This window comes from Oncorhynchus keta, chromosome 6 (genome assembly GCF_023373465.1).
Source record: "Oncorhynchus keta strain PuntledgeMale-10-30-2019 chromosome 6, Oket_V2, whole genome shotgun sequence".
NCBI classification, from domain to species: Eukaryota; Metazoa; Chordata; class Actinopteri; order Salmoniformes; family Salmonidae; genus Oncorhynchus; species Oncorhynchus keta.
Window position 1 is genome coordinate 34,074,018 of NC_068426.1, and position 22,723 is coordinate 34,096,740.

The 22,723-nt window shown below is 43.8% G+C and overlaps 1 protein-coding gene across 4 annotated transcripts; it reads right to left on the minus strand.

Moving 5' to 3' along the window:
* Positions 1-44: 44 nt before the first annotated feature.
* Positions 45-18,264, minus strand: LOC118385418 (tubulin alpha chain, testis-specific). 4 transcript variants are annotated; one of them, XM_052521344.1, is made up of 7 exons: positions 18,102-18,264; positions 17,626-17,848; positions 17,381-17,529; positions 16,051-16,203; positions 15,356-15,883; positions 15,195-15,248; positions 45-348 (listed from the first exon to the last, which is right to left on the minus strand). In XM_052521344.1, exons 1-7 carry the CDS (start codon positions 18,102-18,104, stop codon positions 106-108), a joined length of 1,353 nt encoding a protein of 450 aa, XP_052377304.1. In that variant the 5' UTR covers positions 18,105-18,264; the 3' UTR covers positions 45-105. The 4 variants fall into 4 exon arrangements, with proteins under 4 accessions (XP_052377304.1, XP_052377303.1, XP_035628441.1 ...); XM_052521343.1 differs by lacking the exons at positions 15,195-15,248; positions 15,356-15,883; positions 16,051-16,203; positions 17,381-17,529; positions 17,626-17,848 and adding exons at positions 513-1,040; positions 1,209-1,361; positions 2,336-2,484; positions 2,597-2,819 and having other exon boundaries at positions 45-402; positions 18,102-18,245; XM_035772548.2 differs by lacking the exons at positions 15,195-15,248; positions 15,356-15,883; positions 16,051-16,203; ... (1 more) ...; positions 17,626-17,848; positions 18,102-18,264 and adding exons at positions 513-1,040; positions 1,209-1,361; positions 2,336-2,484; positions 2,597-2,819; positions 2,966-3,133 and having other exon boundaries at positions 45-402.
* Between the last annotated feature and the right edge of the window lie 4,459 nt (positions 18,265-22,723).

The following is a 22,723-nucleotide window of genomic DNA, read 5'->3' on the forward strand; positions in this document are numbered from 1 at the left end:
TGGACACCAAACATTAAGAACAGATGGTACAAAGGACACAGGAGAATAGACCAAAGAACTTTTATTAAAATCAACAATACATTGGTCAGTAAGTAGGTCAGGATTTTAGTACTCCTCTCCTTCCTCAGCCTCTCCCTCCACCGAATCCACTCCCACTTCCTCGTAGTCCTTCTCCAGGGCAGCCAGATCTTCTCTGGCCTCAGAGAACTCCCCCTCCTCCATACCCTCTCCCACATACCAGTGCACAAAGGCACGCTTGGCGTACATCAGATCAAACTTGTGGTCGAGCCGAGCCCAGGCCTCAGCTATGGCTGTGGTGTTGCTCAACATGCAAACGGCTCTCTGGACCTTGGCAAGATCTCCACCTGGCACCACTGTGGGTGGCTGGTAGTTGATGCCTACCTACAGGGCACAAGAACAAAACAAAAAAAGTAGAATAATCTGACTAACCAATTGTACTTGAAAAGGTTTGGGAAGATAGATCACTGAATGAATAAACCCATTATGTTTACCTTGAAGCCTGTGGGGCACCAGTCAACAAACTGGATAGTGCGTTTGGTCTTGATGGTGGCGATGGCAGCATTGACATCCTTAGGCACCACATCCCCACGATACAGCATGCAGCAGGCCATGTACTTGCCATGGCGAGGGTCACACTTCACCATCTGGTTGGCTGGCTCAAAGCAAGCGTTGGTGATCTCTGCCACAGAAAGCATCTCGTGGTAGGCCTTCTCAGCAGAGATGATGGGTGCGTAGGTGACCAGGGGGAAGTGGATACGGGGGTATGGCACCAGGTTGGTCTGGAACTCAGTCAGGTCCACGTTGAGGGCTCCATCGAAACGCAGCGAGGCTGTGATGGAGGAGACGATCTGGCCAATGAGCCTGTTGAGGTTAGTATAAGTGGGGCGCTCAATGTCAAGGTTCCGACTGCAAATGTCATAGATGGCCTCGTTGTCGACCATGAAGGCACAGTCTGAGTGTTCCAGGGTGGTGTGGGTGGTCAGGATAGAGTTGTAGGGCTCCACCACTGCTGTGGACACCTGAACACACACACAAGAGGTAGACCTGTCATCTGGTGTCACATTTTGATAATCAACATCTCCATATAGAAGAAAAGTATTGAGTACAGGACAAGTCAAATACGATGTTGCTAATGTAGAAATCTACCAAATATTAATGTGAGCAAGTAAATTAAACCACTGCCATACCTGAGGTGAAGGGTAAATGGCAAATTCCAGTTTGGATTTTTTGCCATAGTCCACTGACAGTCTCTCCATGAGTAGAGAAGCAAAGCCGGAGCCGGTTCCACCACCAAAGCTGTGGAAGATCAGGAAGCCCTGAAGCCCAGTGCACTGGTCCGACTGGGGGTGAGAAACAGACAGGCCTCACAGGTTTAACAACCGCCGCAGGTAGATTTGCCATTTGTGGCTAAGATGGCTTTCACCAGCCACATTGGCAGGTGGTCAGGGCTCCACAGCGTAAGCACTTCACTAGCATTTGCAAATTCATACTTTTCAAATCATATGGTTTGGTTTCTATACTTAAACCAATTTGAAGGTCCAGGTAGTCACAAATAGATGGGTGTTAGCTAAATTATGATTAATGAATGGAGCAAATTTGGAGAAGGTGTTTTGTGTAAGCGTGGAGCAGAAAGGGATATGGGGTACTGGTTAAGGCCATTTTCAAATCCCGCTCATTGCTCACACTCAACAGGCACAAACATGGCCTTGAGTAGCACTACCACGGTAACCTACTGCCCTTAAAGGGTCAGGTGCAATTAGTCTCATCTGTGATATTTTGGTTAAGACAGTCTTATTAGTAATACAATGTATTGTTGCGAGAGAAGCGCTACACCTGGTGGAGAGAGGCCATACGACACAGAATGAGTTGCAATTATGCGTGCTGCACGTTACGTCATGGCACGTCACATTTTAACGTACAGCGTCAGAGGGGTCCGTTTTTTCCCTCATCTTTTCTCCAATACTATCGCGTCATCTCAATCAAGGCTTGAATAGAAGCGTAGTTCCCGCCCAATATTGATGCCAACAGTCCCACTCGTTTTCATTGCAGCCTCGGTCTGAATTCCACGGTTGCGCAAATATGCACGGAATGTGATTAGTCAACAGTACATTTCTCAACTTGAGCGCACACGTTCTCCTCGTAAAATGTGTAATCATAGAGCCATGCAATACAACAAGCTAACGTTACTCCAACTATTTGTTCCCCAAAAAAAATTGAAACGCTGCTATGCAGCTATAGTAGCTAGCTTACACAACTAGGAATTGAAAGAAGACTGCTTCAGTTCAGGGTAACAAAAAGACTTAACGTTACTAACCAGCTTGCGAACTCGGTCCAGCACCAGGTCGACGATCTCCTTGCCAATGGTGTAGTGGCCTCGAGCGAAGTTGTTGGCGGCATCCTCTTTACCAGTGATGAGCTGCTCCGGGTGGAACAACTGACGGTATGTCCCGGTGCGAACCTCATCTACGAAAACAGGCGCGATTTCTTAAACGGGCCTTTTTTTATACAGGTTACATTCGCTAGCTAACGTCACATAGATTAACACCTGAATACCAACTTTATTTTCGTCCTTTACCAACAACAGTTGGTTCGAGATCCACAAACACAGCACGGGGGACATGTTTTCCCGCTCCGGTCTCGCTGAAGAAGGTATTGCATGAGTCATCCCCTCCGCCGATGGCTTTGTTACTGGGCATCTGCCCATCGGGCTGGATCCCATGTTCCAAGCAGTACAGTTCCCAGCAGGCATTCCCGATCTGCACACCGGCCTGACCAACGTGGATAGAGATGCACTCACGCTGTGGGTAGAAATGAAATCATTATATTGACTGGCTAGTTAATGTTAGCTAAAGCAAGGGAATTCAGCTAACGTTAGCGAGACCAAAATGAGTTCGTCCGTTGAGCTAGCCACCGCCACTAAAGTTACTCTCGACATGAAACGTACCATTTCGATTCTATAAAGTATGACCTGCAGTTATTACGGCTTGCTAAGAAACGTCGGTCTTGACTATATAATTTCAAACGGTTAACTGCCCAATTGTTTCGAAAATATACGTCGATTCACAATGATATATATATAGCCCAGAATGAGCCCCGCCTTTGTTTCAACCCGATTGGTTGCGTCTGTCTCTATGTCTGTGTGACGTGCTCCGTTCACCACATCATGCAACGTACGAAGCATTTCGTTACGCCTAACGTCTTCACCGAGCCCCGCGAATGAACAGACAAAACATACTCTGCGTTCAGAACAACTGGGAACTCTGAAATAAACGAGCTCCGACTGGGAAAAATCGATTTGAACGGTCTTCCAACTCGGACACTCGTGCCGCGTGAAATCGGAAAAATACTGTGAACTCGGAAAGATACGACGTCAGTGATCTTCAGGTTCGAAATAGTTGGAATTCCGAGTTGGATGACCCTTCAAATCGATTTCCCATGTAGGAGCTTGCTTTTTTTCCGAATTCCCAGTTGTTTTGAACGCGGCATAAATATATTTCAACGCAAAATGGAGTCTCTTGTCAGAGATCGCATTTATTCTGGCCTATTGTAAAATATGATCCTGTTATTCGAGTCAGTATAATTATGTTGCTTCAGGTGATATTAAAACATGTTTGGTTTAGTTACGTTTTCCTCAACTTGTTTCTCTTAACTTTATTGCAGGTCAAGCTAGGGCTGCGCCAGTTTATGCTTCATCTGGAAATGTGGCTCTGTACAGAGGTTGTGATGCAATTGCAGAGGCCAAATCGCCTTGCTCCTCCCATATTTTGCATTTTATAACAATGCGAGGGCTCTGTTTTGCACTGCATTGACATGATTGGTTGACAACAAACATGGAGAACTGTAAAGCAAGGCTTTCAGAACAATGTCACAAATAAAAAACATTTTAGGCACATTTTGCTGGGGGGCAATTGGGGGATTCGGGAACTAAGGTAAAACAGTTTCAGGTTGGATATTTGCACTTTCAAAACCTCAATAGCTTTCAAACCACTTGTACCACAGACTCCTAATAAGTGTCATGATGTTGGAAAAATTGCGCACAACATTGCGCAGGTCTTATTTTCACGACTTGGACCTTAATTCGATTTGCAACGCTAATAAACTTGGAAATGTAAGCAACATTTTGTATTCCTAGTTTAATTAAGGAGTGTAAACAAAGTCCAAACTTCTTTTTACATTTGAATTGCAATAGCTCCTTGGTCATGTGACCTACGGACTTCAAACACTCAGTGGCCCTACACATTGCACACCCTTTAGTTTGTACATTTTCATCTCACACAATTTTACATGAATTTTGTAAACATTCTAATTTCAATAGCTCTTTGGTCACTCACACACCTATTCACTTGAGCCTTTTCTCTGGGGCCTTCCTGACCTCCAGGCAGGCCCCCATTGACCTGGTGACCTCTGACTCCCGGCCTCTAGGCCTACAGTCCCTGCCCGCCTGCCTGCCCTCTCCCTGGGCCTGAGAGTGTATAGCTTACTCCCTGGAATTACTAAAACATCTATAGGAGCGGGAATTTGAAACAGTCTCTGTGAATCTGGTAACCTGCCTTTTTTTTCTGCTCACAGTCTAAGCTTTCTCACAGCTGCTCCAGGGCCTCTTGGGTTGAGGAGTCATTCTCTTCAAAACCTAATCGCAAACAAATGAAAAGATTTTAAAAAAAATAAACATTATGTTCCAACACAATTGGGGGGCTTAATGTCAGGGAAGCAGCCTCAAAGTCTACCCTCTCCAACTTACCGGACTGACTGAGTTCTGAACAACCCTCGCTGTTCTCTGATCCTGCGTCCAAGTATTATTGGGGCTCTTTCTGGTGGCTCTGTCTTGACTCTGTAGTGCATTTTTTTTCAGTTCTTTCTCTGGCTTGCCTGAAAAACACAAAAAGATGGCACATACATAACGGTAACAACAAATTCACATATTAGCAAGTAACGACATTACAGCGTTCCCCTTGCTTTACGAAAGCAGCCAATCTACCGTCACCAACTTACCGGACTGAGTGAGTTCTGAACAACACTCGCTGATCCTGCTTCCATGTCTTCTTGAGTCTTCATCGGTATCCAAGTCGATTTGATCCAAAGACTTGCTTTAGTATGCAATGTGGTCCCTTTTCCATTGCTTGCTATCAGCAATTTGCTAACTTTGGCAAGCTGCATGGTGTTCTCAGATAGCCTATAATATTCATGGGGGACGCGAATATCATGACCCATAAACTTAGCGACTTGGTCCATTTTGTGATCTTGTGAATTCATCATCTGTTTTCTACGTTTAGTTGACCTGAGGCGCTCGGGATATTCCACTCCGGAGACAGAGGTAAAGTGCTGTAGGAAGTCATGTCCCCTGATGGGTGTGTTGGATGACAGTCTGGCAAAGGGTTTTCTTTGGGAACTCCCACCTGGCTCCTATGTAGAATGAGCATGTCAATAGAGGATGCTGTACGATCTGTGAGAAGAACAGGAACTTTTTGTTGCTGTTGATAGCTGTTGTATTGCATCATCTTCCACACCCCTGAGATGAGTATGGCGTTTATTTTCATCTTCTGTAAGGGGAATGAAGTCATCTTTGTTCCACTTAGCTCGTTTAAGAGTATTTACACACACCTCTTGATACAGACGTGTTTCAGCTTGTCTCCAGTAACTCAATGATTTTGAAAAAATATTACAGTGTATACTATGGTAGGAATACTATAGTATTCGCTGTATTGTTTTTGTTAACTTTGCTGTAGTATACTGCAGTATTTACAGTTTACTGTAGTATATAGTAAATGCTGCAGCAAAAAAAGACGAGTATATACTATAGTAATTACTATCGTGTTTTTGCTGACTGTAGTATGCTGTAGTATTTACCAAAGTGTTTTTCTTTTATTATCTTTGACATAGAAGTGGGGGACGGAGGGGTGGGTTTCTCCTTGAGGAAAACTACTGAAGAAATACTCGAAGAGCACATTTGAACAACTTCCATAACTGTAGAAAACACTAAGTATTTCATTTGCATATACCCTGCCCATTCCCCTCCCCTGAAGCGCTGAATTCTCCATTCAGAACACAGTCCTATACTTGCAATTCAAAGAGATGTCATATGCATCCAACAAATTGTTCTGCACTGCACCACTCTATAGCCATCCAGCTAATTACAAGCAACTTGCTAAACTAAAAGACAAGACCTTACCTTATCTCTTCTGAGATGTTGGAGTCTGTTTCCCGGTGCATGTCATAGTAGCTCAGCCAAGATAATAGCATGAAGTAAACACTGCACCGGTTTCCTACCTGCATCTCCATCCCGAATCACCGAGGTAAAGACAGATTCAGGTTGGATATTCAAGGATATTCGCCTGTAGTTTTCCTTACGTCCACCAACAGCAGTTAGGGACCGTCAACATAGTGACAAATCAAAGTTTTCTCATTTCAATAGCTCTTTAACCATTACTCCTACAACTTTCAAAACTGGTTCAAGCTAACCCGATGGCATAGACACACATTGCACACACTTTTTTTGTGTCGATTTACATCTCGCCCTTTTAAAATTATTTATTTACATTTTCAAATTTCAATAGCTCTTTGGTCATGTGCCCTACTGACTTCAAACAAGGTTCAGAATGTACACTCAGTGGGCCTACACATTGCACACCCTTTAGTTTGTCCATTTTCATCTCACACGTTTTTACATTAATATTTCAAAATGTCAATAGCTCCTAGGTCATGTGACCTACTGACTTCAAACAAGGTTCCGAATGTACACTGACTGGCTGAGACGGGTGCCGCGAGGCATCCAGTGCGGTAACGCGACCAATCCCAGAGAAGTTGGCGGGAGCCCCGGGGAGAGTTCTCTTTTCTTTGTGAAGGGCAGGGCGGCCTGGAATGGGTTCACCCCGAGAGTAAGGCCCAAACCCTTGAAAACATTGCGGTTTTGGCGTCGTCCGGTGATCTCTCACTGGCCCTTGAAAATCCGGGGGAGTAGGTGTAAATCTCACACCGGGCTGTACCGATATCCACAGCAGGTCTCCAAGGTGAACAGCCTCTGGCATGTTATAACAATGTAGTAAAGGGAAGTTGGCAAAAATGATCCGTAACTTCGGGATAAGGATTGGATCTAAGGGCTGGGTTGGGCTCGGGTGCGAAGGGGGGCTGGGCTTGATCTGCAGCTGGGGGAACAGTCGCTCCATCGCCCTCCTCTTGCCACCATTGGAAATTTGTTGTGCAGCCCATCTTGCTGTCTCTCGTCTGTGTTCTCACAAGGGGCTGCGTGCGGGGGTTGGTCGGGGTGGTGTCCGCTGGCGGGCCAAAGGCGGACCGGTGGGAGGTTGGGTCCTGCGGTCCTCTGGAGATGCGCCGGGCCCTTCTCGCGGATGTGCCCAGCTACGGCACTCGCCGGCCCCACACATTTTAGGGGGGAGGTCTCCTCTACGCTCACTAGACTTGAGGCGGAGAATTAAAACCCATTGGCCCCGCAGTGACAGGGCATTGCATGGATCTGGCTCATGCCCTAGGAAGTGGGGAGAGGTATCTCCAGCTTGTCTGGGGTGGGAGGCCTACATCTGATGTGGGTAGTACCATCCACGCCCATGGATTTGCTGCGGAACCATAAAACGAACGGACTGGGCACGGATCACTGAATGTCAACTTGATGAAATTGAAAGGTACCTGTCGATTGGTATTTGGTTCTCAAGCCTATAAGTATTGCGCTGGAACTCGATGTCGATTGGGTGTAAAAACTCAGTTAACGTCCGCAGAAGGTTAGTAGCGGAAACTGATGTCCAGTTTGTAAGACAGAAAAGCCTCTGATGATAACACCGGGCGTGACTCAAATGGATGTCAATTTGATGATATCTGACTGTAGCATGCTACCCGTCGCGGTCACACTCAAACCACCTTCGGGGTGGCTGTGACCCCCTCATGTCAACGTGAGGAAATTCCATGAAGATGGGGGTAAACGGCGGGACATAAGTCTCTTGAGGTAGCCAAATGGGGACCAGGTGGTGGTTGCCCATCCGCCCGGGCCCGTCCTCTGGTGGGACTGGGAGTCAGGTTGGGACTCGCTGTGGAAGTTAAAAGGTCACCAGGTGCACGAGGATGTATTCCTCAAGGTGAGGGGCACTCAGAGTAGGGGGCAGCACTTGGGCTGTGGAGGTTGGGTTGGGGACTTAGTCTTTGAGCGGATAAAAGCGGGCGGATCACCAGGTGCACAGGGCTTGATTCAGGTTACCAGGTACACAAGGAGGCCTCCATCAAGGCGGGGGGCACTCTGAGTCCAAGCAGGGGTGGCCGGACTCGGGGCCAGCACTCAGGCCATGGAGAACAGGAAAGAACAGGCTCTCCGCAGCCAGTAAAAGGCTAGCATGCAATGAAGTTCACACAGGTGAGTTGTAAAAGATGAAACGTTTTTTAGACATATCTCCAAAATGCAGGTCATTGTTGAGCTTGTGATCTGGTTCTGCTCTCTTTTTTTTTTAAACGTGTTTTATTTTTGTGGTGGAAAACAGTGTGCCGAGCATAACACGTCAACCCTGTTACCCGTAGACAATTGCAATTTCATTTTTTGGGTTAAGCTTGCATTCAATTGCCACTTCCTGTTGCACGCAACACGCTTCCATTCCCCCTGTCACAAGGAATGTATGCATGATTTAATATAAAACCCTGTTAGGGGCAACCGTTACTTTATTTGGCACTTATTATAGTATTTATTTTATTGAACCTCTTGAGATGGGAAAATTGTTTTATTTGATTTTTTATTCATTTGACTGTGTTTGGTGCAGTTTTAGTTATGAATATAAATTGGCAATAATCTACTAGCATACCCTGTTCAAAGGCACTTAGCGATTTTGTCTTGCCCGTTCACCCTCTGTATTGCGCACACACACAATCCATGTCTCAATTGTCTCCAGGCTTACAAATCCATCTTTAACTTGTCCTGTCCCCTTGATCTACAAGTGACATCAATAAGGGATCATAGCTTTCACCTGGATTAACCTGGCCAGTCTGTCATGGAAAGAGCATGTGTCCTTAATGTTTTGTACACAGTGAATTGTTTTCTCTTTATTCAACCTGCATGCCACCCACCCGTCTGGGAACTGTGGGTTATGAGACAACCCCGGCATCACTAGCTTGCATGTTCTGCAGCCTTGTAAAAATAAGGAGAGGATGACTGGGAGGCAGGTTGGCATTTATTGTCATGAATCTTGCCCTAGAGGCAGTTCTTCAAAGTGGTCACTAGCTGGCACAGGCATGAAGTAATAAAATCTGATTTTAAACCTAACCTTAATCACACTGCTAATCCTTGACTTAAATTAAGACCATAAAACAAAATGATTTTCCGTAAATGTTTACAATATAGCCAATATCGACTTTGCAGCCGGCATATTTAGAAGTAATCGCGCAGTTCTGCCTCCAGGGCAAGATTCATGACAAATGTCAACCTGTGACTGGGAGAGGCAATGTAAAATCGATGACAAAATTGTTTTGACAATTAACAAGCTTTTTTCTTGTTTCAAGTATGTTTTATTATGAAAACTACAATATATTCATGTACAATTAGTTTTTCACCCTGAAAGACATTAAAACAAATAAAAAGACCACTAGTATTTCAACAGTGTTATTGTAAGAGTTGAAATGTTTAAACAGAGGAAACATCAAAAACACAACAGCAAAGTGCAGTAGATTCTGAGTATGTCACTTTAACGTCACACTATAACTTCATGGGAGTCTTTTGGAAAGACTGCATGTTTCGGGTGTACTGAGTTACGTCTTCATCGACATTTGCAGAATATTCCTGTGATGCTTTCACCCTTTTGTCAGATGGCAACGGCCTAGTCGTCTGCAGACACTCATAAGGAGTTCAAGTAGTTTAAAAGTAATACATGCATTGGAATTCCTTGTAGGAGCTCTCTCACATATAGTAAAGTGCATACCAGTGGAGGCAGCTGAGGGGAGGACGGCTCATAATGATGCCTGGAACGGAGAGAATGGAACGGCATCAAACATCTGGAAACCATGGAAACCATGTGTTTGAGGTATTTGATACCGTTCCGTTCATTTCACTCTGGCCATTACAACGAGCCTGTCCTCCCCAATTAATGTCCCACCAACCTCCTGTGGTACATACACATAAACAGTCAAATATATCATAAGAACGTCAATATAAAATGCAGTGGAAAGATGATAAAATCAAATAAAAGGTTCAGTTATGTTTTTAAAGAATGATTTAACAGGCAGATAGAACTGGGATAGAAGCTGAACTTTAACCTCTTTAACCAGTTTTTCAGGTTTTGAATTGCTATCTGGGTTTATGGAACCACTTTGGGCTGGAATGAGGTGTCTGTTTGTTCCCAATTTTATCAGAAATGAGTGTCCTCATCTGAAGGTCCTGTGTCAAGGTCCTCACAATTATAGGAAGGTGTGTGTGCGTGTGCGTGCGTGTTGACAAAGCATACAAGCATACAAGACAGGTAGCTTGTTAATGCCAACTAATATATTTGGGTTCAGTTGTCTTAACAAAACGTTTGTTTGTTTTCAGGATGCCATCTTCATCCCTGAAACGGTTTTCATCCTGGAGGAGACTGTGTAGGAGGCAGAGGAGGTACATGCAAATCCATGTTATTTCCAAGGCTATTGTTTATTTCCAGTATCTGCAGTGATTCTTGATGATAACTATAGCCTAATAGATGTCTCAATTGTTTTCTACGAACAGGAAAGAACAGTTAGAACAGCCAAACTGACACGTGGGTGCCTGAGTGTTCCTGTGCTGCGGGTGGAGAAGAGGTCCACTGGGACCATCACTAAAGAGCTCGGGGCCCAGATAGATTACGCTCACGACCATCAGTATACAACCCCTATACGCCACTATTGTAAAAAATAAAATATAATAAAAAAACATTTGACTTATTGTCTGCTGTGCTTGATGCTGTGTATTCACTAACTGTCTGAGTGCTGGGACATTTTAATAGTATCTGTCATTTATTTTGGTGTGTATTTAATCTGCATATTGACTTCATAAAGTGGCAATCCGCAGTAGAAACAATAACAAAGTGCCTTCCTGCTCCTCTTTCGGTAAAAAAAAACTGAGGGATGGGGCTGGAGAAATGTAAACTCTGTCAAATGCATAGACAGAGCTATAGATGCAAGGACTGACCATCCATGATATCAAAATTGTAATCCTGTTTCTATGATCTGTTTCCGCTACCATCTACCCAGTTCGCTTTGGATAAAGGCGTCTGCTAAATGGCATATATTATTAAAGTCTACTTTGACTCAGCCAACTAGCTGCCCAGTGTAGTTACCATTCCTTTCCAAATAGATGGCAGCCAAATCTAGTTGAAGTCGCTATTCTAGCATCAGGGACACCGGATTAGTGCGCACTGAAAGTAGTTTTATTTTCAAAGCAAGTTTATCTGGTTACGCTTGAACCTGTTATAGTGGACAAGCTAACAAATACATTTTTTACATAAGGTGCAGGCATTAGGCCTATGTCTTTAGGCTAGATTTACTAAATTAACTGGTTTTATTCAAACGTTTATTCAATGGCTTTGCTTCTGGATATGCGCGCCTTACGGAAGAAACGACACACGCAGGGATGAGTTACCATACACCTCGTCCTCTCTTGTACCCATAGGGTGAACTGGCGATAAACTGCCAGCATGTACGCTCTGCAACCAAAAGCATGAGAAAAGTTCGCCTGAATCCGAAACTAAATCACAATGTATGTATAATGAGCACGCCCCATTATTGGTTAGAATGAGATTTCATGAATCATCATACTGTCTGCGATTGGGACTCCGGTCATTTAATCAAACGTTAAATGTGTTACTAACGCTCCAAACAGCGCTGATGATAAACACCTACCCACTACTGATATTAAACCTTAAACAATTTATAATCAAGCTAAATTTGACAAATTATTTAACTGGTATCTCGGCTGCTGACTGGTCGAGTAACCTATTATTTTGTATTTGTTGTGTTCATAATAAAATATATATATATATTTTTTAAATGCTGTGCACTCACAATTATTTCATTTTTTTATATATAAAAAATACATCTTCTGCAAGGAAGTCCTTCATAAGAATTAGTGGCAAGTCCAATAAATACATTGCCATCCAGACAGACTGACAGGAGCCTATCCCAACTGGACAAGAGGAATACCTATGTAAGAAGGCTGTTCATTGACTACAGCTCAGCATTTAACATCATAGTACGCTCCAAACTGTCATTAAGCTCGGGGCCCCACAAGGGTGCGTTCTCAGCCCTCTCCTGTACTCCCTGTTCACCCATGACTGCGTGGCCAGGCACGCCTCCAACTCAATCATCAAGATTGCAGACGACACTACAGTGGTAGGCTTGATTACCAACAACAACGACGAGAGTGTGGTGTCAGGAAAATAACCTTTCACTCAACATCAACAAAACAAAGGAGATGATCGTGGACTGCAGGAAACAGCAGAGGGAGCACCCCCCTATCCACATCGACGGGACAGTAGTGGAGAAGGTGGAAAGTTTTAAGTTCCTCGGCATACACATCATGGACAAACTGAAATGGTCCACCCACACAGACAGTGTGGTGAAGAAGCCGCAACAGCGCCTCTTCAACCTCAGGAGGCTGAAGAAATTTGGCTTGTCACCTAAAACCCTCACAAACTTTTACAGATGCACAATCGAGAGCATCCTGTCGGGCTGTATCACTGCCTGGTACGGCAACTGCTCCACCCACAACCACAAGGCTCTCCAGAGGGTAGTGTGGTCTGCACAACGCATCATCTACCTGCCCTCTAGGACACCTACAGCACCCAATGTCACAGGAAGGCCAAAAATATAATCAAGGACAACAACCACCCGAGCCACTGCCTGTTCACCCCACTATCATCCAGTAGGCGAGGTCAGTACAGGTGCATCAAAGCTGGGACCGAGAGACTGAAAAACAGCTTCTATCTCCAGGCCATCAGACTGTTAAACAGCCATCACTAACATAGAGTGGCTGCTGCTAACATACAGACTCAAATCTCTTGCTACTATAATACATTTAATAATAGATTTAATAAAGGTATCACTAGTCACTTTAAAATAACACCACTTTAATCATGTCTACATATCCTACATTATCATATCATATGTATATACTGTATTCTATACCATCTACTGCATCTTGCTTATACCGCATGGCCGTCGCTCATCCATATATTTATATGTTTATATATTCTTATTCATCCCTTTACATTTGGGTGTATAAGGCAGTCGTTGTGAATTTGTTAGATAAATTGTTAGGTATTACTGCACTGTCGGAACTAGAAGCACAAGCGTGTCGCAACACTTGCATTAACATCTGCTAACCATGTGTATGTGATCAATAAAATTTGATTTGAACCTCTGACTGGATGTAATACAGCCACCATCCGCTGGGATTTTCTGCTGTATCGCTGCCATCTCTCTACAACACACACACACTCCATACTCTGTCGTCTATCACAGTGCCATCCGTTTTGTCACCAAAGCCCCATATACTACCCACCACTGCGACCTGTTTGCTCTCATTGGCTGGCCCTCTCTACATATTCGTCGCCAAACCCACCGGCTCCAGGTCATCGATAAGTCTTTGCTCGGTAAAGCCCTGCCTAATCTCAGCTCACTGGTCACTTTAGCAACACCCACCCATAGCAAGCGCTCCAGCAGGTATATTTCACTGGTCATCCCCTAAATCAACACCTTCTTTGGCCGCCAATCCTTACAGTTCTCTGCTGCCAATGACTGAAACAAATTGCAACAACCACTAAAGCTGGAGACTTATATCTCCTTTAACTTTGAGCATCAGCTATCAGAGCAGTTTACCGATCACTGTACCTTTACACAGCCAATCTGTAAATAGCACACCCAACTACCTCATCCCCATATTGTTATTTATCTTTTTGCTCTTTTGCACCCCAGTATCTCTACTTGCACATCATCATCTACACATCTATCACTCGTGTTAATGCTAAATTGTAATTATTTTCATCTCTATCGCCTATTTATTGCCTTACCTCCCTAATCTTCTACATTTGCACACACTGTACATAGATTTTTCTATAGTGTTATTGACTGTACGTTTGTATGTGTAACTGTGTTGTTTTTGTTGCACTGCTTTGCTTTATCTTGGCCAGGTTGCAGTTGTAAATAAGAACTTGTTCTCGACTGGCCTGCCTGGTTAAATAAAGGTAAAAAATAAATACAAACATTTGCAATTGTGAGAAATAGTAATGGCGTATTTTTGTAGGCACCAACTCCACCATGGTTTGTTGGGAAAAAAATCCTTTTAAGAAAACAAATGTTTTTAGATAAATACCGAAACTAAGGTCTTTGTTAAACAGACTTAGAAGATCTAATTTTTTCCCCGAGATAATCTGCATCAGCTAATGTCACATTGTGTGAATGTTGAAGAATTTGTTATAAAAAAAAGTACCTAAAGGCTTCATAACTCATAAAGGTAATGTTCAATGACTGCTATTATCTCATTGAACAAAACACAAGATCTCCTAAACCTGTTAATCTTAGACTCTGGTTATTCATATTAAACATGATCTACAAATCTTCAAACAAGGCCTTTTCAAAAGCCCCCTCTGGTACCGTACACCTGTTTTATACTCCATAGGACTTTACAATGATCTTGAAACAAGACGAGCAGACTGGTTGATTTAGCCATTTTCCTTTTTAATCAATATATTTTTAACTGATACTTATGTGTGCTCTGCCAAATGTCCCAGTAAGCTCCATTTGTTCTATCAATTGGACATAGTGAGTTATATATTCTGTGCAGAAATTGTTAATTGAATAACTTTGAAAAAATAAGGTATATTTTCCTGCTTACACGCAAATCATGTAGGGAAAATTCCACAGGAGAATGGACTGAAAACAGAACTTTTATTAAAATTACCAATCAACAGTAAAACATTTTTCAATCAGGTCAGGATTCAGTACTCCTCTCCTTCCTCAGCCTCTCCCTCCACCGAATCCACTCCCACTTCCTCGTAGTCCTTCTCCAGGGCAGCCAGATCTTCTCTGGCCTCAGAGAACTCCCCCTCCTCCATACCCTCTCCCACATACCAGTGTACAAAGGCACGCTTGGCGTACATCAGATCAAACTTGTGGTCAAGCCGAGCCCAGGCCTCAGCGATCGCTGTGGTGTTGCTCAACATGCAAACGGCTCTCTGGACCTTGGCAAGATCTCCACCTGGCACCACCGTGGGTGGCTGGTAGTTGATGCCTACCTACAGGGCACAAGAACAAAACAAGTAGAATAATCTGACTAACCAATTGTACTTGAAAAGGTTTGGGAAGATAGATCACTGAATGAATAAAACCATTATATGTTTACCTTGAAGCCGGTGGGGCACCAGTCAACAAACTGGATAGTGCGTTTGGTCTTGATGGTGGCGATGGCAGCATTGACATCCTTGGGCACCACATCCCCACGATACAGCATGCAGCAGGCCATGTACTTGCCATGGCGAGGGTCACACTTCACCATCTGGTTGGCTGGCTCGAAGCAAGCGTTGGTGATCTCTGCCACAGAAAGCATCTCATGGTAGGCCTTCTCAGCAGAGATGACAGGTGCGTAGGTGACCAGGGGGAAGTGGATACGGGGGTATGGCACCAGGTTGGTCTGGAACTCAGTCAGGTCCACGTTGAGGGCTCCATCGAAACGCAGCGAGGCTGTGATGGAGGAGACGATCTGACCAATGAGCCTGTTGAGGTTAGTATAAGTGGGGCGCTCGATGTCCAGGTTACGACGGCAGATGTCGTAGATGGCCTCGTTGTCGACCATGAAGGCACAGTCTGAGTGTTCCAGGGTGGTGTGGGTGGTCAGGATAGAGTTGTAGGGCTCCACCACTGCTGTGGACACCTGAACACACACACAAGAGGTAGAACAGTCATCTTTAGGTTACACATAATGAAAATGTACATATTAAAAAAACACAAGTATTGAGTACAAGGACAAAGTACAGTACCAGTTTTGCTGACGTGGAAATCTTCCAAATATTAATGTGAGCAACTAAACCTTAGAAATACCTGAGGGGCGGGGTATATGGCAAACTCCAGTTTGGACTTCTTGCCATAGTCCACAGACAGTCTCTCCATGAGCAGAGAGGCAAAACCTGAGCCGGTTCCACCACCAAAGCTGTGGAAGATCAGGAAGCCCTGAAGCCCTGTGCACTGGTCCGACTGGAGGGGGAGATTACAAGGGGTAAGGGTAGAGCCCTGCATCGTGTTGGATACTTATGGTTCGCTGTGGTTGACCCGCAAAAAAAATCCACTGGTGGGAAATAAAACATTCTTTCAGCCCACGGTTCAGAACAATTATATTGCGGGCTATAAACTTTTTAAGTCAAGATAATACTTGTTTTTTTTTTTACAACCACAGGAGCTTAATTGTGGTGCAAATTCCATTAGGCTACTTGAGCAGTGAGGCTGACATAGCCAGGCCTAGAATACAAGCCACGCAGTGAGAGTGGAGCAGGGAACTGTCCATTCGTAGGCCTATTTGTGTAGTGCTGAAACATTCCTAATTTGTCCAAGCGCAGAGCTTATGTTCCCTTCCGCCACTCGACAATACATTGCTAAGTTTATTTTCCCTGAATTCTAGATCACGCAAAATTGGCTAATGTAACAGGAGAAATAAAAAGAAAGGTTATGATAGTGAAATTCCCCAGTTTGGAAGGATTTTGGAGTCATTGAGGACAACAACCCAGGAGATGGATACACAGTTTGCAAAAATGCAAGCAGGTATTTGTTTACAACAATCTAGTTAAATATCTAATAATTATTACATTAATTCCGGCTTTTGTTCATTTACACTACACACAGCCCATATAAAATCTTAAACCTGTGCGGCTGGTAAATGCTAATGGTAGCAGCTAATAGCCTACTAAATAAATGTAGGCACCTTATAACCCAATGATCATCAACTAGATTCCACCTCAGGCCATTTTTTTCTTGATCTGATGGTCAGCGGGCCAGAATGTAATTGCAAACAATTTGTAGACTGCAAGCCCAAACAAATAATATTTGGCTAAGACATACTCATGTCAAACCTTGCTTACAATCACATATCTTTCCATTATACCAATTGTTTTGTTTTTTAACTTGAAGATGATTTGGTGGTGTTTTAAGTCTTTTTAAGTCCAACAATTACAGTCTCTGATGTTGAATATCAGTTTAGGCCTGGCATTGATGTGACCTGCGCGGGGTGCAGATCCCAAAAAACTGACCTGTGCAAGACACTAGATTAGGGACTGACTGGCCTCACTGGTGTACAACCCTGTTCAAGTAGCTTACAAGTAAAAGTTACATAACTAGCAGTTGGAAAAACATCGCTATGAGTTCGCAAGCTGTTACTAACCAGTTTGCGAACTCGGTCCAGCACCAGGTCGACGATCTCCTTGCCAATGGTGTAGTGGCCACGAGCATAGTTGTTGGCGGCATCCTCTTTACCAGTGATGAGCTGCTCCGGGTGGAACAACTGACGGTATGTCCCGGTGCGAACCTCATCTACGAAAAAATCAGAACTCAGTTCAGTGGGGATTTTGAAAAATAAATGTAAAAAATCTCAGTCATGTCAATATTTTAACAAATGGTCTTCATTACCAACAACAGTTGGTTCGAGGTCCACAAACACAGCACGGGGGACATGTTTTCCCGCTCCGGTCTCGCTGAAGAAAGTGTTGAAGGAGTCATCCCCTCCGCCAATGGTTTTGTCACTGGGCATCTGCCCATCGGGCTGGATCCCATGTTCCAAGCAGTACAGTTCCCAGCAGGCATTCCCGATCTGAACACCGGCCTGACCAACGTGGATAGAGATGCACTCACGCTGTGGAGAAATGACATTTGACACAATTTGATAGCTCTTCAGACAAATGTGTAAAAGCTGGCATATGTATGTTTGTTACTTAGCTAGATATTACATCATTGTTGAATTGTTTAGTTACGAGGTAGCTAATATTAAGTTAGCGAGCTAGGTAGCCAATGAAAAAAAAATGCCAATGTTAGCTAAGTTAGCTACCATTAGATCATTTGATCAAAATTGTTTTGTTTGTCACTCATCTTCCTGACAGAAAACTTACCATGTTGATTATAAGTAAGACCTGTAGCTAATTAATGTTTAACAAAAATGCGTTCGACAGTTGGCTAGCTAGGCTACCTTGGCTCTACAACTTTTAACGGTTAACTGACAAAAAAATTGAAAAACATCGCTGATTCACGATAATATAGGCCCCTGAATGAGCCCACCTTCCTTTAAACCCGATTGGGTGTATTTCAAACAGATGATGTGTCAATCAATCTGTTCTCTTTTGCAATTGGACCATTATATAATTTTCAAAAATCAACTTGATTTACGGCTGTTATATTGGCTAGTTTGGATGTTTGGTTGGACCAATCCTGCATTTTCAAACGACAGCGCGGGCTTTTCAGGTCAAATGCAAAAAAATCTATTTTACCCAAGTTAGTGAGGTGAATTCACTACTTGTGTAGCTGGCAATATTGGAATTGATGATTATTTTTTGATTCAGCTCAAAGAAAAAACGCTAACTCTTATTTATGACAAAAACGTACAGGTAAACTTGTAACTGGCTAAGAACTGGAAACAGCAGTAGCCTACTAGGTCAAGGCCAGCTCTTATTTTAGTCCTGCAGCATGCTTTATCTTCTAGCCCAAAGTAAACTGCTCTATAGCACTTGTCCAGGGTTACCAATAATGATGCTGGACAAAGTGCTCAAATGAAATAATCTTTCTGATGTGTGTGTTGTTCTTGTCCTTGTTCTTCTACTCATCTGTATAAAAATGAAAAGACAACATATTTTCCAGCATCATTTGAAAGCAGAGGAGGGCGAGACAGGAGGAGAGAAGGGGAGAAGTGAGTGAGGGGAGGAGAGAACATAGCTCAAATGTGTTGGGGATTACCATTCAATAGGGTTTAATCTGGTTTGTAGAACAGGTATTCTATTAAAAAACATTTGAAAAAGAGTTAGATAAACAAAGTTTCACTCCACAAATGATACAATAGTTGACAATATAAAATACAGATACAAAAAATTACATTGTAGACCACTCAAATTAAATAGTTTTAAGACACTAAAAGCAGTCAAACATGGGACATCATTAAAGCCATAAACTAGCAAAATAATTAAGTAAAAATACTTAAAGTATTACGTAAGTAGTTTTTTGGGGTATCTGTACTTTACTATTTATATTTACTTTACTTCAATTACATTTACTTTTGATACTTAAGTACATTTAATTAAAACCCAAATACTTTTAGTCTTTTACTCAAGTAGTATTTCACTGGGTGACTTTTACTCTAGTCATTTTGTATTAATGTATCTTTACTTTTACTCAAGTATGACAATTGTGTACTTTTCCCGTCCACTGTAAACTAATGTACTAAATCAAAACTCATATTGGCCATATTGATGAATCATTATAAATTAATAATTAACTGCTCTTAGCACTTGATCTACTAACTTTATGGTGTCGAAGAGACCTTCTCCCACAGCCTTTAGTTTAATGACCTGCTATGAGGTCAGCTCACCCAGTGTTTCTTTATCAGAGTCCTTGACACTGTTTCACATTTTCTATCACGTTGTGTAAAGACGTTGTGTACATTTCTTTATAGTGTGATTTCTGCTGCTGTTTTGCCTGTCTGGGACATGGGCTCAGGGACATGGGCTCAGGGAGAGAGTGGAGGGGTCAGAGATACTGACAAGACTGAGGGAGAGAGCAGAACGAGAGGACTTGATAGCCGAAAGACTGAAGCTGCAGAGATGTCCCGGAAACAAACGAACAGCCAAACCACCACCACCACCTGACATTTGGGCTGAGCTGAGAGAGCTGAGAGACATGTTGGTGGTGCAGAGAGTGGAGTTGAGGAACATGTGAGACCTGACTGGGGGACAGTGAGGGGGAGGTGGAAGAGCAGACAAACATGGCGATGGTACTAACAACAGATCTGGGAATCACCAAGAATGAAGTGCAATTCCTAAAAAACTAAGTTGGCAAGCTGGACACAGAGAATGCAGATAATGATAAGAGCAAATATATATTTGAGTTAAATGAAGTTTATGAGAGAAATTAACTCACGTTCCTCTCTTATGTAATGACTGCCATGGGTGCCAGAATGACAGCCAGTGAGGGAGGTGGAGGAGCAGAAAAAGGAGGTGACGGCTCTCGGAGAGGTACTGTGCGCCACTAAGACAATTGCAGCCCCAGAAGAAAAAGGTGGACTAGCTGGAGAAAGAGAATGCAAGTAACTGTATTTAGGAATGGAATACTTCACATTTGTAACTTGATCAAGATAGAAGAATAAAGCTTGTTATGAAAGTGTTACTTATCGATTCAGTGGCCACTTAGCCTATTCAAAGACTAATTTCCTTTCTGTTCAATTTAACCCTGAAGGCCAATGACAGACATTGACAGTGGGAACACGCGTTGTCTAAGAGGACATTGATACCCTAATTGACCATTTTCTGGAAACAGCCTTTGAGGACAGACTGAGTGCCAGTGACAGGAAGGTGAAGGAGCTGAAGAGAGAGAATACAGTTAAAATACCTTAGATATGACCTTCTAATTCACAGAAACACTCCATGTTTCAACATTTGTAGTATGGCATAATTTGGCACGAGGTCTGTCAAGATATGGATTTTCCTTTGGTTGGGCTTCAAAATATAGCATGGTGAAGGTAGTGGTGTGCTGTTAGTGAATCTTTGAATTCACTAACAGACCAAATGCTTCCTTCTCCGCTGTTTTGACTGATGGAGTTGTAGGACCCCTCAATACCAAAACCTCCCTGGTCTACAACAAAAGTCACCACCAACATTTGCACGGCCTACATACCAAGAGCACCTCCTCCCAGCTGCCCACTGCACTGAGGCTAGGTAACACGGTCACCACCGATAAACCCATGATTATCGAAAACTTCAATAAGCATTTCTCAACGGCTGGCCATGCCTTCCGCCTGGCTACTCCAACCTCGGCCAACAGCTCCGCCCCCCCCCCGCAGCTACTCGCCCAAGCCTCTCCAGGTTCTCCTTTACCCAAATCCAGATAGCAGATGTTCTGAAAGAGCTGCAAAACCTGGACCCGTACAAATCAGCTGGGCTTGACAATCTGGACCCTCTATTTCTGAAACTATCCGCCGCCATTGTCGCAACCCCTATTACCAGCCTGTTCAACCTCTCTTTCATATCGTCTGAGATCCCCAAGGATTGGAAAGCTGCCGCAGTCATCCCCCTCTTCAAAGGGGGAGACACCCTGGACCCAAACTGTTACAGACCTATATCCATCCTGCCCTGCCTATCTAAGGTCTTCGAAAGCCAAGTCAACAAACAGGTCACTGACCATCTCGAATCCCACCGTACCTTCTCCGCTGTGCAATCTGGTTTCCGAGCCGGTCACAGGTGCACCTCAGCCACGCTCAAGGTACTAAACGATATCATAACCGCCATCGATAAAAGACAGTACTGTGCAGCCGTCTTCATCGACCTTGCCAAGGCTTTCGACTCTGTCAATCACCATATTCTTATCGGCAGACTCAGTAGCCTCAGTTTTTCGGATGACTGCCTTGCCTGGTTCACCAATTACTTTGCAGACAGAGTTCAGTGTGTCAAATCGGAGGGCATGCTGTCCGGTCCTCTGGCAGTCTCTATGGGGGTGCCACAGGGTTCAATTCTCGGGCCGACTCTTTTCTCTGTATATATCAATGATGTTGCTCTTGCTGCGGGCGATTCCCTGATCCACCTCTACGCAGACGACACCATTCTATATACTTCTGGCCCGTCCTTGGACACTGTGCTATCTAACCTCCAAACGAGCTTCAATGCCATACAACACTCCTTCCGTGGCCTCCAACTGCTCTTAAACGCTAGTAAAACCAAATGCATGCTTTTCAACCGTTCGCTGCCTGCACACGCACGCCTGACCAGCATCACCACCCTGGATGGTTCCGACCTTGAATATGTGGACATCTATAAGTACCTAGGTGTCTGGCTAGACTGTAAACTCTCCTTCCAGACTCATATCAAACATCTCTAATCGAAAATCAAATCAAGAGTCGGCTTTCGATTCCGCAACAAAGCCTCCTTCACTCACGCCGCCAAACTTACCCTAGTAAAACTGACTATCCTACCGATCCTCGACTTCGGCGATGTCATCTACAAAATTGCTTCCAACACTCTACTCAGCAAACTGGATGCAGTTTATCACAGTGCCATCCGTTTTGTCACTAAAGCACCTTATACCACCCACCACTGCGACTTGTATGCTCTAGTCGGCTGGCCCTCGCTACATATTCGTCGCCAGACCCACTGGCTCCAGGTCATCTACAAGTCCATGCTAGGTAAAGCTCCGCCTTATCTCAGTTCACTGGTCACGATGGCAACACCCATCCGTAGCACGTGCATCTCACTGATCATCCCTAAAGCCAACACCTCATTTGGCCGCCTTTCGTTCCAGTTCTCTGCTGCCTGTGACTGGAACGAATTGCAAAAATTGCTGAAGTTGGAGACTTTTATCTCCCTCACCAACTTCAAACATCAGCTATCCGAGCAGCTAACCGATCGCTGCAGCTGTACATAGTCTATCGGTAAATAGCCCACCCATTTTTACCTACCTCATCCCCATACTGTTTTTATTTATTTACTTTTCTGCTCTTTTGCACACCAATATCTCTACCTGTACATGACCATCTGAT

Bases quoted from the DNA above. Each gene is read 5' to 3' on its own strand.
- LOC118385418 (XM_052521344.1), bottom strand. The intron at 15,884-16,050 runs GTATTTCTAAGG...GTGTGTGTTCAG, and splicing joins CCATATACCCCGCCCCTCAG to GTGTCCACAGCAGTGGTGGA. The intron at 349-15,194 runs GTCCAGAGAGCC...GATCTTGCCAAG, and splicing joins CAGGTGGAGATCTTGCCAAG to GTCCAGAGAGCCGTTTGCAT.